The sequence below is a fragment of the Musca domestica genome, unplaced genomic scaffold (genome assembly GCF_030504385.1).
Source record: "Musca domestica strain aabys unplaced genomic scaffold, Musca_domestica.polishedcontigs.V.1.1 60, whole genome shotgun sequence".
NCBI classification, from domain to species: domain Eukaryota; kingdom Metazoa; phylum Arthropoda; class Insecta; order Diptera; family Muscidae; genus Musca; species Musca domestica.
Window position 1 is genome coordinate 181,795 of NW_026712364.1, and position 15,686 is coordinate 197,480.

General features: G+C 35.2%; 2 protein-coding genes across 2 annotated transcripts in view; one reads left to right on the forward strand and one right to left on the reverse strand.

Annotated features, from left to right (window-relative positions):
* The first annotated feature begins 308 nt into the window (after positions 1-308).
* Positions 309-8,713, forward strand: LOC101899012 (trimeric intracellular cation channel type 1B.1). The gene is made up of 4 exons (XM_005184029.4): positions 309-603; positions 4,825-5,161; positions 5,233-5,505; positions 7,652-8,713. Exons 2-4 carry the CDS (start codon positions 4,884-4,886, stop codon positions 7,929-7,931), a joined length of 831 nt encoding a protein of 276 aa, XP_005184086.1. The 5' UTR covers positions 309-603; positions 4,825-4,883; the 3' UTR covers positions 7,932-8,713.
* Positions 8,714-11,919: 3,206 nt separating this feature from the next.
* Positions 11,920-15,686, reverse strand: part of LOC101900430 (syndetin) — a 34,013-nt gene continuing 30,246 nt past the window's right edge. Inside the window, exons 10-12 of the mRNA XM_059129396.1 lie at positions 14,511-14,834; positions 14,335-14,447; positions 11,920-14,276 (exon numbers count right to left, since the gene is read on the reverse strand). Coding sequence (XP_058985379.1) covers positions 13,859-14,276; positions 14,335-14,447; positions 14,511-14,834 — 855 coding nt within the window. The 3' untranslated portion in view covers positions 11,920-13,858. The remainder of the gene's footprint in view (positions 14,277-14,334; positions 14,448-14,510; positions 14,835-15,686) is intronic.

A 15,686-nucleotide genomic window follows, 5' to 3' on the forward strand; every position in this document is an offset into this window, starting at 1 on the left:
CATATCCATTACTTTTACTTCAAATAAATCCTCTCAAAGAAGGTTAACCCTACAAAAAGTTCTAACGTAAACATGGCATTAATTTCTTATTGGAATCCACATATGATCTTTCATTCCCCATTTTTTCATTACCGTAAACTGAAAATCTGGCAACACCAAATGAGTAGCAGCAAACTATAACTGACAACTACAATTTTCCGGTCTCCGTGCGTATTTGTGTTGTTGTTTTATTTCCTATGTCAGCAAAAGGCTGATTCTAAATTTAAAACAAAAATTTCTGTATTTTATCTCTAAGCATTCTGTCTGTCGCTGTTGCTGTTGGTGACGTCGCAACGCTCGCTGTGGGCCATTTGTTGTGTTGTGTGCCTCAATTTTCAATTTCTTTTTCAGTCTTCGAAGTCGTCGTCTCTGTGTTGTGGATTTTGCTCTCGTGGTCGGACGTGTTTGCGGTTTATTTCGTTCTCGTTCGTTGCCAAAAAAATAAAATATTTCATAGCCATAGACAATTTTCAGTTTTCAAATCCAACATTGTTAGTAGAGCTGCTGCGCTGCGGTTGGCTAATAATATTTTGAAATTTCGATATTTCAAACAACAACAAAAAAGTAAATACCTTTTTGGATAATTGCAAAAGAAATACCAAACAAAAGAACAACAAAGTTAAAGGCTGATTGATAAAAATAATGAAAAGTGTTGAGTTATATGATTTTAATGACATTTAGTTATCGAAGTTCATGCACCTCCCCTCTTTGGCTGTGATATGTTAAAGTGCAAATTTTGTGTTGAAATTAAAAAATAATAATGGATTAGTTAACTAATTGAATTAGAAATGAATTACTTCATGGATCTTTGTTTGTGGAATTTCGATTTTTTCCCAATGGTTCATATACTTTTTTTTTGAAAAATTTTCGTCTGCTGCCATCATTTGCCGTCGCCGTGTGTTTATTTTTGGAGCTCCTTAGCCGCCGCACGGGGATTCTGTGTGTTTTTTTTTTTATTTTTCGTTTTTCAATCTCTGAGTACCCTTTCTCTCTCTTTTAATCTCTTCCCCACATGCCTTCATTGTTTATCTCTCATCAATTTGCATCACATTATTGTGGCTCATTATCTCCGGTTATCTAAATGATGTGAGAAGCAACAAAAAATAACGGGTGCAAAAGAACTCAGAGAGTATGCAAATAACAGAATATTTTGGCGCTTTTATTGTGAATACGCATTGTGTGTGTTTGTGCGCGTTTTGTTTGGACAATTTGTTTAAATAATTTCTTTAATAATACATAAAAATAAGCCAAAATATTACAAACAACAGCAATTGAAACATAATTTTCCGTGGAAAATTATGCAATCGTCGAATAGCTGACAAGATTATCAATGATGTTTATTGTTGATGGGAGTGTTTTTCGCTTTACAGTGTCGCCCAACAAATAATTCAAAAAGCACAGATTTTTAAGCAAATAAATGGCCTGTTCCGGAATCTGCAAGGATTTACTTGTTTTTGCAGTATTTTACGATATCTCAAAGGGAAAATCACATCATTTTTACGTTCTTACAGTTCTGGAACATACCAAAAGTGTTAAATATGAATAACAATTGCTCTGTTCCAGTACATGCAAGAATCTACTAGTTTTGCAATTTTCCCCGATATTGATATATGGATTGAACCAACGATTGAAACCAGTCAAATAGTATCAGTCGGTTTTGCCGACAGATGTATGCTTCCAGCCTTGGGTTATTCAGACTGTTGACCTTTCTGAAGCAGTTGGCCAATATTGACCAATTCGCATCTGACCTAAAACTTATATAAATGTGCAATGTGCCAGATTTGGACTATATCGACTACCTCCTAATTTTATATGGAAAATTTTGGAAAATGTGGCTTACCGATGTATTTTATTTTCATACTTCATCTAATACAGATAAAAATATAGGTATGTGCGAACTTGGAGGAAATCGGGTTCGCCGATATATATCATCTTGCTTTAGCAAAAATATTTGGATGTGTCAAATTTTAAGAGAGTTGGATGCATATTTCGCTTTCTCCGAGCGTTTTATTTTTCAAAATCTTGAACCCTATGTGGGAGAGGTATCAGAAAGAATGGTCCGATCTCTACCATGTTTATAAGAGATCTTGTGTTGATGGAAATATTGAGATGTACCAAGTCAGGATAGAATCGGAAGCTAACTTCGTGTTTTATGAGTTTCATGAATATTCAAAATTTTGACTTTTTGTGGGGGAGGTACCAGAAGGAGTGGACCGATATATCCCATCTTCACACCAAACTTTGGGTTAATAAAAATAATGGGATGTGTGAAATTTGTAGAGAACCATGATGCTTATTTCGGATTTTATAATCATTTTGGTTATTCAAAACTTAGACCCTTTGTGGAGAAGGTACCAGAAGGAATAGTCCGATCTCCACCATCTTTATAACCGATCTTGTGTTGATAGAAATATTGAGATGTGGCAAGTCTGAATGGAATCTGATGTTGATTTCGCGTTTTATGAGCTTCATGGATATTCAAAATTTAGACCCTTTATGGGGGAGGTACCAGAAGAAGTGGACCGATATATTCCATCTTCACACCAGACCTTGGGTTCATAAAAATATTGTGATGGGTATAATTTGAAGACAATCGGAATCAAACTTCACATTTTATAAGAGTTGTAATTATTTAAATATTGACCCTTTGTGGGGAAGGTACTTGATGGGGTGGACGGATATAGACCACTTTCGCACCTGACTTAGCACTGATGAAAATATTAATATTTGCAAAGTTGGAGAAAAAACGGAACATCGCTTCTCGTTCTGTGCAGAAAGTATTTTCTTTGAAAATTTCGACCTTTGTTGTAGTGGACCTATATAGCCCATCTCCGATATCTATCTAAGTTTGACAATCCGCACCAGCCAGGCGGACGGACGGACATCACTAGAACGACTCCAATTGCCCTGAAACGGATTTGGTCCAAAGAGACCTAGGGTCTAACACCTTCATTTCGATGAGGCACGTTTTAGCCGTATCAAATGATATACAGGGTGAGATGAAAAAACTGGCCAACTTCAGACTGCTTCCAACTTCAGCCTGCTGTCATTTCAAAAAAAAAAAAAAATGGCTCGTGAGCTGAACATATCGCAATATTCTATTCGGCATATTGAAAAATGAGGTCGGGGTAAAGCCATTGATATTCCAAAAAGTGCAAGAACTTACACCGCAACAGAAAGAAAATAGACTCAACAGAGCTAAAGAGTTGCTTCGCTTGGCCGAAAGTGGTGAACTGCCGAATTTGGTTTTCTCCGATGACAAACAAACATTCGTTGACAAACAAAACATACGTTGTCCAGCAGTTTGTAAACAAACAAAATGTCGTGTTTACTTGCCAAAGAGGTCAGCTGAAAATGTGAACCTTCGGTTGGCCACCAGAACTCAAGCGCAAGCCATGGTGAGGGTGTGGGCCACCATAACAGCCGATGGTCGCTCTCCGCTCGTAAAATGCCGAATATTATCGCGAAAATATTTTGGAGGGTGTATTAAAGCCTTGGGCTCGCCAAATTTTGACCGCAGGCCTTGGACGTTCCAACAGGACTCAGCACAATCGCACTCAACACGCGCCACCCAAGAATGGTTACAAAATGAGGTTCCTCGCTTCATTTCCAGCGCACAATGCCCACCAAAATCTCCGGATACCAATCCGATGGACTATTGTGCCTGGAGTATTTTGGAAAGCAAGGTTGGCACTAACAAATACCAAAGTGTCGATCACCTCAAGCAAGCGCTTCGCCAGGAATGGGCCAAAATACCACAGAACAACATTCGGGCAGCGTGTGACGGTTTCATTGGCCGTATGAAGGTCATAATTCGTGCCAAAGAAATAAAATTTGATGCTATTTCCGACATTTTTTGCTTCATTCAAAAAATTTTGATTTTGTTTGATTTTGTTGATTTTGTTGCGGTTTTTTCATATCACCCTGTATACCCTATTTAGCCATATGGCTGAGGATATAAAATATTGCATCATCTCTGGTAATGAATCAGCAGATGAATTGGCAAGACGGGCATCCGAACCGATAGATTTGGAGTTCGACAACTTGGTCAAGCCACCTTTGTGCCCTTTCTTCCGAGTGGTACAAAAAATTACTCCGGGAGATTTCAACAAAGCTGGTAAAATGAAAGAGGATGTAATGTCTTTAAAAAAAATTTGGACGAACTCTCTCTCCCCTCTCTGAAAAATGCAGAGCTGTACCATTGTTGGTAAACAGTTACTCAATAGGGTCCAGATGAGCGAACTTCTCTCGACTAATCTAAAAAATATTCTATTCACCAAATTAGTTGTGTTATCGATTATCACACTTGCAGATCTCTATTCTCAGCTGTGTTTGAACAGATGATAAGATCAGTTAATTTGAAACTTTTTTTACATGCAAGGAGCATGATTTGCGCGTCAGTGGCGGTATGCACCGACGCCTACTCTCATCACAACATGCATTTAGGCTAGTTTATTTTACGAAATTTTTCCTATATCTCTCATAAAATTTGTTATATTTCCTTTTAATGTTTCTCTTATTTTAAAACAAACGCCGCAAGTCATTCAAAATATTTCCCAATTCGATTTCAACACATAAAACAACTTGTAAACAATATTCCCTTCTGTTTCAATTACATGAGTTTGTACAAATGTTTTGTGAATTAGGAATATTAGGCGCAGTGCCAGAAAAAGAAACACAGAACTTATCTACAACAATCGACAAAGCCAAAGAGAAATTAAAAAAACATTAAAAATATTTTAACTAATTTGTTATTTTTTGTGGTTTCTTCCTCCCTCTTTTTAGCTAACGAACGCACACAGTAGGGGAATAAACACTACAACGCACACACAAAACAGTACGCCATGGATCCCGAAGCCTTTTTAGATATGGCCAATCAGGTCATTAAATTGAAAATGTTTCCATATTTCGATATTGCCCACAGTTTATTAGCCGCCCTAGCAGTACGTGAAGATTTGGGCTCCAATGCGCAGGCCTTTTCGCGCAAACACCCCCTGGCCTGTTGGTTGTCGACAATGTTGGTTATATTCTCCGGCGGTATGGTGGCCAATGCTTTATTGGGCGAACCCATACTGTCGCCTCTGAAGAATACCCCACAACTTTTGGTCGGAACTGCTGTTTGGTAAGTTATGGTATAGATTGACATGTTCCTGAAACATATTTAGCATTCTTCTTCTCTCTTCCGGCACACAGGTACTTGGTCTTCTATACTCCCTTCGATATTGGTTATAAAATTGGCAAATTCTTACCCATAAAAGTGGTGGCCAGTGCCATGAAGGAAATCTATCGTGCCAAGAAAGTCTATGATGGTGTCACCCATGCTGCCAAATTGTATCCCAATGCCTGGATAATCATGATTATTATTGGTACCCTAAAGGGTAATGGAGCTGGTTTCACAAAATTATTGGAACGTTTGATCCGCGGTGCCTGGACACCAACTGCCATGGAATTTATGCAGCCATCATTGTAAGTTTTGTGTTATATTTTTGCCGTAAAAAAAGGGCTACACTTTGCCAAGAATTTAGAAGTTCGAAGGGAATTTAGAACCAAAGGCTCATATTTGGATTTTAAAAATCTAACAGTACTAATAAAGTAACTTCATAGAAAACTTGCTCTCATCTACATTGTTTGAAACGTTGGGCGCCAATCAGTTGGAAAGAAAAATCAATATTATGAAAATTGTAAATTGTTGGACTTGAACGTCACAGTGGGTCCGATTTGTATTACAAAAGCGCAGAACTCAATAATTTCGATTTTTTTGCAACCGAGCCAAACTCAAACTCTTAATAAAAGTTTTCTAGTTTCTAACCCGCATTGGACGCCACTAGTCTTGTTTTTCTCTGTTCTAAGATAAATAACTAGTGTACATGCCAGGGCTCTTAACATTCTATAGCTCTATTCCCAGTTTTTCTTTCGAAGAATCTGGAGTTAGATCCATATTGGAGACATTTTCATAATAATTCCCTATTTATGCCAGTAGACAATTCGGAACAGACATCATGGACCAATGTAAGAAAACAAGTAAAAAAGCTGTAAGTTCGGCCGGGCCGAATTTTGCGAATTTGGAAATTTTCAAAAAATAAAATCAGTTAAAAATTCTGTTAAAATCTTAAAAATATCGAATATAGCCGTCTAATATATAAATGGGGTCTATAGGAAGACGTGGACCTGCATTGGCAACTTTTGTCATAAGCCAAAAAAATTGCGCCGACTGAGCTAATCAAACTCTGATTCAATTGTTCTAGGGTTATATCTTACATTGGGCGCTATTTTCGTTACTAGTTCGCATGTTACAGCCATACTTCCAAGGTTTTTGGGATAGATCTCACGTTGGGCGCCATTTGTGTTGCTAGTTCTTCAGTTCCAATGGTATTTCTTCAGATTCTACATGGCATATAATTTACTACTCCCAGTAACCTTATCGAAAGGTATTTAAGTGTTAAAGCCTGTAATAAATGGATAGATTCCGAATTGGAATCTCTTGCTTGGCATGAAATCATTTCTCCATAACTTAAAAACCACAAGTTTCTACGAATTCAAATTCAGAATTATGTCATTGCGTCGAGTCGTGGCGATTAATCAGCAAAATCCCACACTAATTTTAAATGGCGCCCAATCGGGCGCTCGAAAATATGACACTGAAATAAGGAATCTCACGATCAACCCTTTGAACTAGTCATGTTTTACTTCTATATTTATTCCCCACGTTGGGCGCCGTCAAATACTGTCCCTCCCTTTTAATATTTTCCCATTAGTCACACATTCAATGTTCAAATGGCGCCCAATCAGAGGCTCTAATATACGAGATGAAAATTAAGGAATCTCACGTTTTATCGATAGGCTGTACATGCTCCATATTGCACAGAGTTTTAGATTTGTTCCCCATATTGGGCGCCACCAAATATTATCAATCAATTTTGATATTTCTTCTCATCAAAGAATTTTATGTATAACCCCCACGTTGGGCACCATCAAATATTATCTATCCAATTAATCACACCAATTGGAGCTCGAATATATGACATTGAAACTAGGACTCTCCCACTCAACCGTTTGAATTTGTCATATTTTACATCTATATTTATTCCCCACGTTGGGCGCCATCAAATATTGCCCCTCCCTTTTGATATTTTTCCATTAGACACAAGTTCGAAAGTATGGCATGAAAATTAAATAATTTCACGTTTTATCGATAGGGCTAATCATACTCCAGATTGCACCGAGTTTTAGATTTGTTCACCATGTTGGGCGCCATCAAATATTATCAATCCCTTTTGATATTTTTACATTTTTTAGCAATGGCGTCCAATTTGGGGTCTGGTTGTATGACATTAAAAGAGCCGATTGGTCTAGTCATGCTCCATAATACACAGAGTTTAAGATTTGTTCCCCACGTTGGGCGCCATCAAATATTATAAATCGATTTTGATATTTTTTTACATTTTTTAGAAATACCACCCAATCGGGGTTTCGACAATACGGCATTGAAATAGACGATTGGGCTAGTCATGCTTCATATAAAAGTGTTTTATATATGTTCCCCACGTTGGGCGCCATCAAATATTATCTATCCAATTAATCACACCTTTTCTTTTTTTCCATTTCTTTACAGCTACACCAAAGCTTCCCTCTTGGCTTCCATTATCTTTGTCTTGGACAAGAAAACCGATTGGATTTCCGCACCACATGCTTTGGTCTATTTCGGCATTGTTATATTTTTGGTCTACTTCAAGTTGTCTTCGATTCTGTTGGGCATTCATGATCCCTTCTTGCCGTTCGAGAATTTGTGTTGTGCCATCTTCTTTGGTGGCATCTGGGATAGTTTGGCCAAGATTTTGGGACGTGGCCAGGCCAAAGAAGGCGAGGGAAAAGATGCTAAAAAGAGCAATTAAAAGACTTACTAAGATAATAAAAATAACACAAACAACATGAAAAGTAAAGAGTAACGAGAAAAAAGAAAAAAAACGATAACGACAAATTTGAAGAAATGTGGAAAAAAAGAAAACATTTTTTTTTATTTTGTAAAGCCTGCAGCCCAAATCTTTTTTTTTTTTTTTGGAAAACAAACGAAAACGAAATGCAACACACATACACACAAAGAGACCTAAGATATACATATATATACACCAGAAAAGAATATGATTTTATTATTTTTTTTTTTTTAATATTTAATTTTAATCGACATTTTTCTAGTCATCATGTTTGCATTGTCAAGTCGCCCTTGTCATCCGGGAACCTTAAACAGTGGGTGTTTTAAGTCCTGGCATAATGACGGTGACTTGATTTATTTTAGAATTTATGTTTTTTTTTTTTTTTTAAATACTGTGCCTAAATTTCATATATCCTTATATTTTCACCATTACTTGTCAAGTCGGTTTATTCAAGATGCAGACAATTTCAAACGAATCTGTTTCTTCTTTTACAATTTACGACACCAATTTTCTTCTTCTTATAATTTAAGATTTTTTTAAGTTGTAACACTTCTCTAATACTATTCTCAACAGCAGCTACATTTAAACAAAAATATTCATATCAAATATGTATTCAAATCAAAACAAAAAAAAAATTGAAAAAAACTTGTAACTAAAAATCAAAGAAAATTTTCAAATTTCTTCCCAAAATTCTGTTTAGATTCTAAGAGAATTTTTTCTTATTTTTTACAAGAAAGAACAAAGGAAATGAAAACACGAAAATAGTACAATCGCTGTATTTGTACGTAAAATGTTTTGAATCATAGAGATTTATGTTTAAGTACGAGGAAAATCAAACAATAAAAAACGCAACAACAATACCTTTTGAGATACAAAAAAAAAAAACAAAATTGTCTTTTAATGGAAAAATGGAAAACGTGGGAAAGGGAATTGCACGATTTGAAATTCAAAAATGGATAAGACTGCGTGAGACCAAGTAAGATAGCAGCAATGACAAAGAGGCTTGTCAGGAAGACCTATACGAACCAGAGAAGCGCTAGAAGCCTATGGGGCTGGTCTTGGTAGCATTCATACTAATTCTGTCGCCGATGCTATTTAACCATTACACTCTTATTATCATTCTCGGAATATAGAACCTCGTCATTTCTATTCGTGGACTCAGACAAAGCAGACCAAGTCACAACAAGTAAAAAAGCCGCAAATTTCGGCCGGGCCAAACCTTTTATACCCCCCACCATTCGGAAGGAGCTTGAAAATTTTCAAAAAAAAAAATTAAAAAAAAAACACTCAAATTAAAACCTTTATATGGAAGCTATACAAAGACGTGGTGCTGCATAAGTAATTTTTTGCCATAGACTGTAGTAACGATTCCGATCTTTAAATACGAAAATTGAAACAGTTCTGGTGAATAATGTAGCTAATATTATCAAAATACCGAATAATGGTAGGTACCGTTATATCGGGGCTATACGAAGAATTGGATATACATAGACAATTTTCTGTCACAGGCTATAGTACCTATTAGAAACTTGAAATACGAAATGTCAAACAATTCCGGTGAATAATGTCATCATCAAAATAGCGAATATGAGGTCATACGAAGACGTGGACCTGCACGGACGAACTTTAAATACCAAAATTGAAACAATTTCGGTGAATAATGTTGCTAAAATCATCAAAATACCGAATATCGGAATGTGTCGTTATATGGGGTCTGTACGAAGCCGTGGATCTGCACGGACAATTTTCTGTCATAGGCTGTAGTATCCATTACGGACTTCAAAAACCAAATTTGAAACAATTCCCTTGAATAAAGTCGCTAAAATCATAAAAAATACCGAATATAGAGAGGTGCTTTTATATGGGGGCTATACGAAGACGTGCACCTGCACTGACAATTTTCTGTCATAGGATGTAGTATCCGATTGTTCGATTTGGACCAAGAAAAATAAGAAATTACTTAAATGTTGTACGAATGGCGCCCAACGTAGGGTTAAATAAATAATCCTGAAATTTTATGTATGTCAGTTTGTTTGAATTCTTATGGCTTAAGGTGGGAAACATTAAAAGTTTTTTGACTGTCTTAAAATAACGGCTGGCTTCTTCGGAAAATAACAAAAAACTAAATAACCAAAATCGAACTAAGTCAACCTATAACTCCTTTGTTCCTCTACGAAGAAGCCAGCTGTTGCCTTAAGCCAGTCAAAAAAGCGTTTTATGTACTTTCACCCTAAGTTTAGGTTCGGAAAAGCCGTTGGGAAATAATCTTCCCAATAAAATAATCTTCTCAAATTTCGAAATATTTGGACCAAGAAAATCCTGTAATAATTTAACATTTTGTACAAATGGCGCCCAACGTTGGGCTCAAAACTTATCCTGACATGTATGTATGTAAGTTGTTTGGATTTTTATTGCTTAGCTTAGGTCCGGTACTCACGTTGGGCGCCATCCTTTGTTCCTAATCTCTTTGTGTGCGGTACCCTAGTTAAGGAAATCAGTCCATCTCCTGGAACCACTTCATATGTTATTATTCGTACCTCTCCCACAAAAGGTCGACATTTTCAAAAAAATATTTTTCTGCACATAAAAAGAAAGGATAATCCGATTTTGCTCCAACGTTGCAGTAAATAGTATTTGCATCAGGTCAGGTGCGAAACTGGACAACATCGGTCCCCTTCATCAAGTACTTCCCCTACAAAGGGTCAACATTTTGAATACCCAAGAAGCTCATATAATGCGAAAGTAACATCCGATTCCATTCAGACTTGATATATATCAATATTTCCATCAACACAAGATCTGTTTTAAAGATTGTAGAGATCGGACCATTTCTTCAGGTACCTCCCCCATATAGGGTTCAAGATTTTTGGAAAACAATACGGCCAAAGAAAGCGAAATAAGCATCCACCTCCTCAAATTTCTCACATACAAATAGTTTTGCTAACACAAGATATGTTGTAAAGATGATATACATCTGCCAGCGCCTTTTGGTACCTCACCCACAAAGGATTACAATTTTCAATACTTATATCTGTCATAAATTGCGAAACAAGTCGGCGATTCTTTACAACTTGCTATATCTAAATATTTCTTTTAACCAGAAATCTGATATTAGACGAAGTATGGAAATGGAATATTTCGGTCCGCTATATCTGGCAACTCACGCACATTTCCACATTTTCCAAAAATTTGCACATATCTCATATAAAGTATAGGAAGTAGTCGATATAGTCCAAATCTGGCATCTTGTAACATTTTTATAAGTCTTAGGACAAATACGAATCAATATTGTCCAACTGCTTCGGAACCTCCCCCATAACGGGTCAACAGTTTGAATAATCATAACTCAAGGCTTGGGTTATCCATCTGTCTTCAAATTCGAATAATACTATTTTACTTGATAAAATACATTTTTGTTTCTTTACCAAAAGGAGACATTTTAGTCTAATTATAATACAAATCTGTTCCTCCATCAGAAGACCTGACAGGCTTCAATCGGTCGAGACTCTAAAAATTATCCTGACATCCAATTTGATTTAACAAACAGTAATGTAAATGTAGTAATGCGTGATTTGAAGAAATGGCGCCCAACGTTATTATAACTCTGGAATTTTATCCACCCCCTCTTAATCAAAGGTTTCAGTTGCGCGAACCAATGGATACATGTTCTTTACGAACCGTGTGCTCGAAGTATTTGTTGAAATACAATTCAGGAAAATTCAATGTTAGCCTGAAAAATAATGCTTACTTCCGATTTGATTAAAAACTGTTGTAAAAAGAGAAAAATCTGCCACTTTGTCGTGTTGAGCTGCACTTTTACGCAAAGTGAAAAGGTTCGAGGCCCATGACGTTGTTCTCGTTACTAACCTATTCTTCTGTGTCGGCAAAACGGTTTCTAAAACACACAACAAAATAAAATCGCCTAATAAAAACAAAATTTACCAATAAATAGTAGTTGTTTTGCTTTATTATAAGATTATTCCTTCATAAAATATATGTCTATATTTTTTTCTTTTTCAAAATTATTACATTATTTAATTGTCTTTTATACCGCACATAATACAATAAAGATTTTAATTGGATAGAAGAGTTTTAAAAGGGGCCAATAACCTTTGTATACACAAGGTGGGGTTTCAAACGAAAAATTGCGAGTTTTTTGTTTTCACCTATTTTAATATTTAAACTATAACTTAGAAAGTATATTTGAATATATAATAAATTTTTAAAATTTGAAAAATTTTCTCCATTCAAAATTCTTGAAATGATTTTTTTTTCAGAAGACCCCTTTTAAATTTCGAAACATTTTCTCCATTCAATAGTTTATTTTTATTTTATTTTTTATCAATTTATTTATTTATTTTTTTTTTTTTTGTTAGAAGACTCCTTTTAAAGCTCTTCTATCTGTATTTTTATGAATAGTTAATTTGTTTTTCTTTTTTTTTTAGAGTAATAATATTTGTTATATGTTTGCAATTATTACTTAAAAGTTTGCTAATATTATTTGTCCGTTTGCTTAATTTCTTAAAACAATTCTTAAAAAAAATGAAAAATAAACAAATAATTTAAATAAGGTACACTTAAGGAAATCCGTAGTTTCCATACAAGAATTTTGTCTGTTCCCAAGAAGAGAACTTGGAAACATAGATTCCCATTTAAAAAAGAGATTTCTTTTGTATTTATAAAAAAAAGATCACATAATTAAGTAAAATGTATAGAGAATAAAGAGAGAGAGAGCTTAGAGTGGTGGTATGGTATGAAGATATACATTTTGGATTTTTTTACAACTAGATTTGAAACATTTTCAAATTCACTTTTGAGGGTAGCGCCACAGCAAATGGAAAAATTTCTGAAATAAATTTGATTTTACCCTCATGTATTGGGGGTCAGAGTACCAAAGTTTTGTGGCCCAAAAAATGAATGATGAATTCCCCCTACAGAGAACTTTTACATATTTTCAAAAAGTTAATGGTAAATCTAGTTCTACAATTGTTAGAAATGTTATAAAAACAATAATACAGATTGAAGTAATTTTGAGATAAATAAGTTAATGAGATTTACAATAGGCCAAAATAGAGAGATTCAAAACAGAGATCCAATAGGGGAAAAGTAAGAACAATAATAATAAATACATAGTAAAGGGCATGGTACAAAGAAGAGAAGGTAGGTCAACTTTGAAAAAATTGCAAGTATAGAGGTCTACCTGTTTGGCTTGTAATGTCAGAATTAGTATCAAAACAATAACAAAATCAAACAACTTGTTGCATTTATTTTGAATAAATAATTGAAAAACGCGATAATTGAATGAAAGGTCAACACTTCTTTTCAAAATCATGTACTATATGTCTCTAAAAGATTATTTCGCTACAAAAACTCTAGATTTTGTCGATACATACGTTGAAATAAACATTTTGAAAACACCCGAATTTGAATGTTTTCTGAACAATTTTTTTGTTATTGAAAAGAAAACACATACATAAACAAAAAAAGATGACATATTAAGCCAAGAAAATAAAAAAAATTAAAATCATATGGTAGTTTTGCCCTACCTTGATATCATTGTACCATGGTAAAGGGTATTAAAAAACCTAATAAAATAAAAATAATAATAATTACTATTCGATATAAACAAATTTGTATCAAATGTGGAATGTTGTTCATAATAAATTTCTAAAAAACTATTTAACTAATAAAAAAAATAATTAACTATAAAACCGACACATACACACTCCCTTGTGAGTGTTTCTGTATGTGTATCTCGTGAATGTCTTGGTTGTTTTGTTCGTTCGAAAATATAGGCTCTACTCTTTGCCCTTCCCATCTTCTGGGCGAGAAGAAAAAGTTTGTGCAATTGTATCCAGTGCAGGTAGCCGCAAAGCAGCTGCAATTTATTATGATGAGGCCGTGGATGTTGTCGTGGAAGCTGTTGCATTGGCTGCCGCATTTGGTGTTGTAATATTTGATAAGCTTATATTTAAATTGGAGCCACCATTTGTTGTACTGCTACTACTACTTCCCAAAAGATTAAGTAGTTTCTGTCTGACTTTCTTATCACTTACACATACACACTGTATGAGATTCATTAGCTGCTTCGTCGAGTATTGAGCTGGTTCTTGTTGCTTTTGTTCCAAAATCCACTCCTCAAATTGTTCATTGGCGAAATAGTATGCCTTTATGTAGATATCAACATATTGACGATGTTCGGGGAATTTTTGATTTGAAATCAATTCTAGAATGGACATGAAATTTGTAAAATCCAATTGCATTAGGGCTCGACCACCGGCGGAACATTTTTTGACATTGGAGAAACTAGAAAGGAAATAGGAATTAAATAAGGCCCCAACTTGTGCTAGGCAAACAAACTTACCCCTCAACCAACAAATGTGTGGCCACATGGGCCACCGAATTCCAAACCGGTTCCATGGGTATGTTTATGTCCTTGGCGATTTCTTCCAGACGCATGGCAAAATTTTGTATATTCTAAAAATGGGAAAAGATTTTATAGAACTACTTTAAAATCACATTGCTCACTTCATAACTTACCCTATTCATGATATCAATATAGCCATTGTGTTGAAAACTAACATGATTCACATCCCATTTCACCTTGGCCATCATTGCCAGAATAGCTGGTAAATCAAAAACTCGCGAGGTAACACATGTATATACAGGTTTGGCCAAATCATTCATAAACCGTATGTATTGAAAATATGACGTGAGCATAGGTCTCTCCGATATGGGTAGCAAATGATTGAGATAACTTTGTAAAATTTGAAATTGTTGTGTCATACAATGTCCACTTTCGGTGGCCACAATACGCTGCGACAGGCCATATAATGTATCAGGATTTGCCAGTTCATTATTGATCTGAAAAAGAAACAAGTAAAATAGTATCAGTCCGTTTTACCGACAGATGTATACCCCAGCCTTGATTTATTATTATTTAAATTGTTGACTCTTTATCGGAGAGGTTCCGAAGCAATATTGACCAATTCGTATCTGACCTAAGACTGATATAAATATTACAACGTGACAAATTTGGACCATATCGACTACTTCCTGTGCTTTATATGAGATATGGGCAAATTTTTGAAAAATGAGGAAATATGCGTGGGGTAACAGATTTCATTTTCATACTTCATTTAATATCAGATTTCTGGTTAAGAGAAGTATTTAGATATGGCAAATTGTAAAGAATAGCCGACTAAGTATTGGAAATTGTGATCCTTTGTGGGTGAGGTACCAGAAAGCGTTGTATATCATCTTCACAACAGATCTTGTGTTAGCAAAAATGTTTGTATGTGGCAAAATTGAGGAGAAGAATGGATGAATTTGGATGCATATTTCGCTTTCTTTCAGCGTTTGTCTTTCAAAATCTTAAACCCTCTGTGGTGGAGGTACGTACCCGAAAAAAATGGTGAGATCTCTACCATGTTTATAGCAGATCTTATGTTGATTGAAATATTGAGTTGTATCAAGTCTAAATGGAATTGGACGTTATTTTCGCGTTTTATGATCTTCTTGGATACTAAAAATTTGGACCCTTTGTGGGGGAGGTACCAGAAGGAGTGGACTGATATTTTCCATCTTCACACCAGACCTTGGGCAAATAAAAATGTTGTGGTCTATGTAATTTGAAGAGAGCCGGATGCTTATTTCGGATTTTATGATCGTTTTAGTTATTCAAAATTTTAACCCTTTGTGGGGGAGGTACCAGAA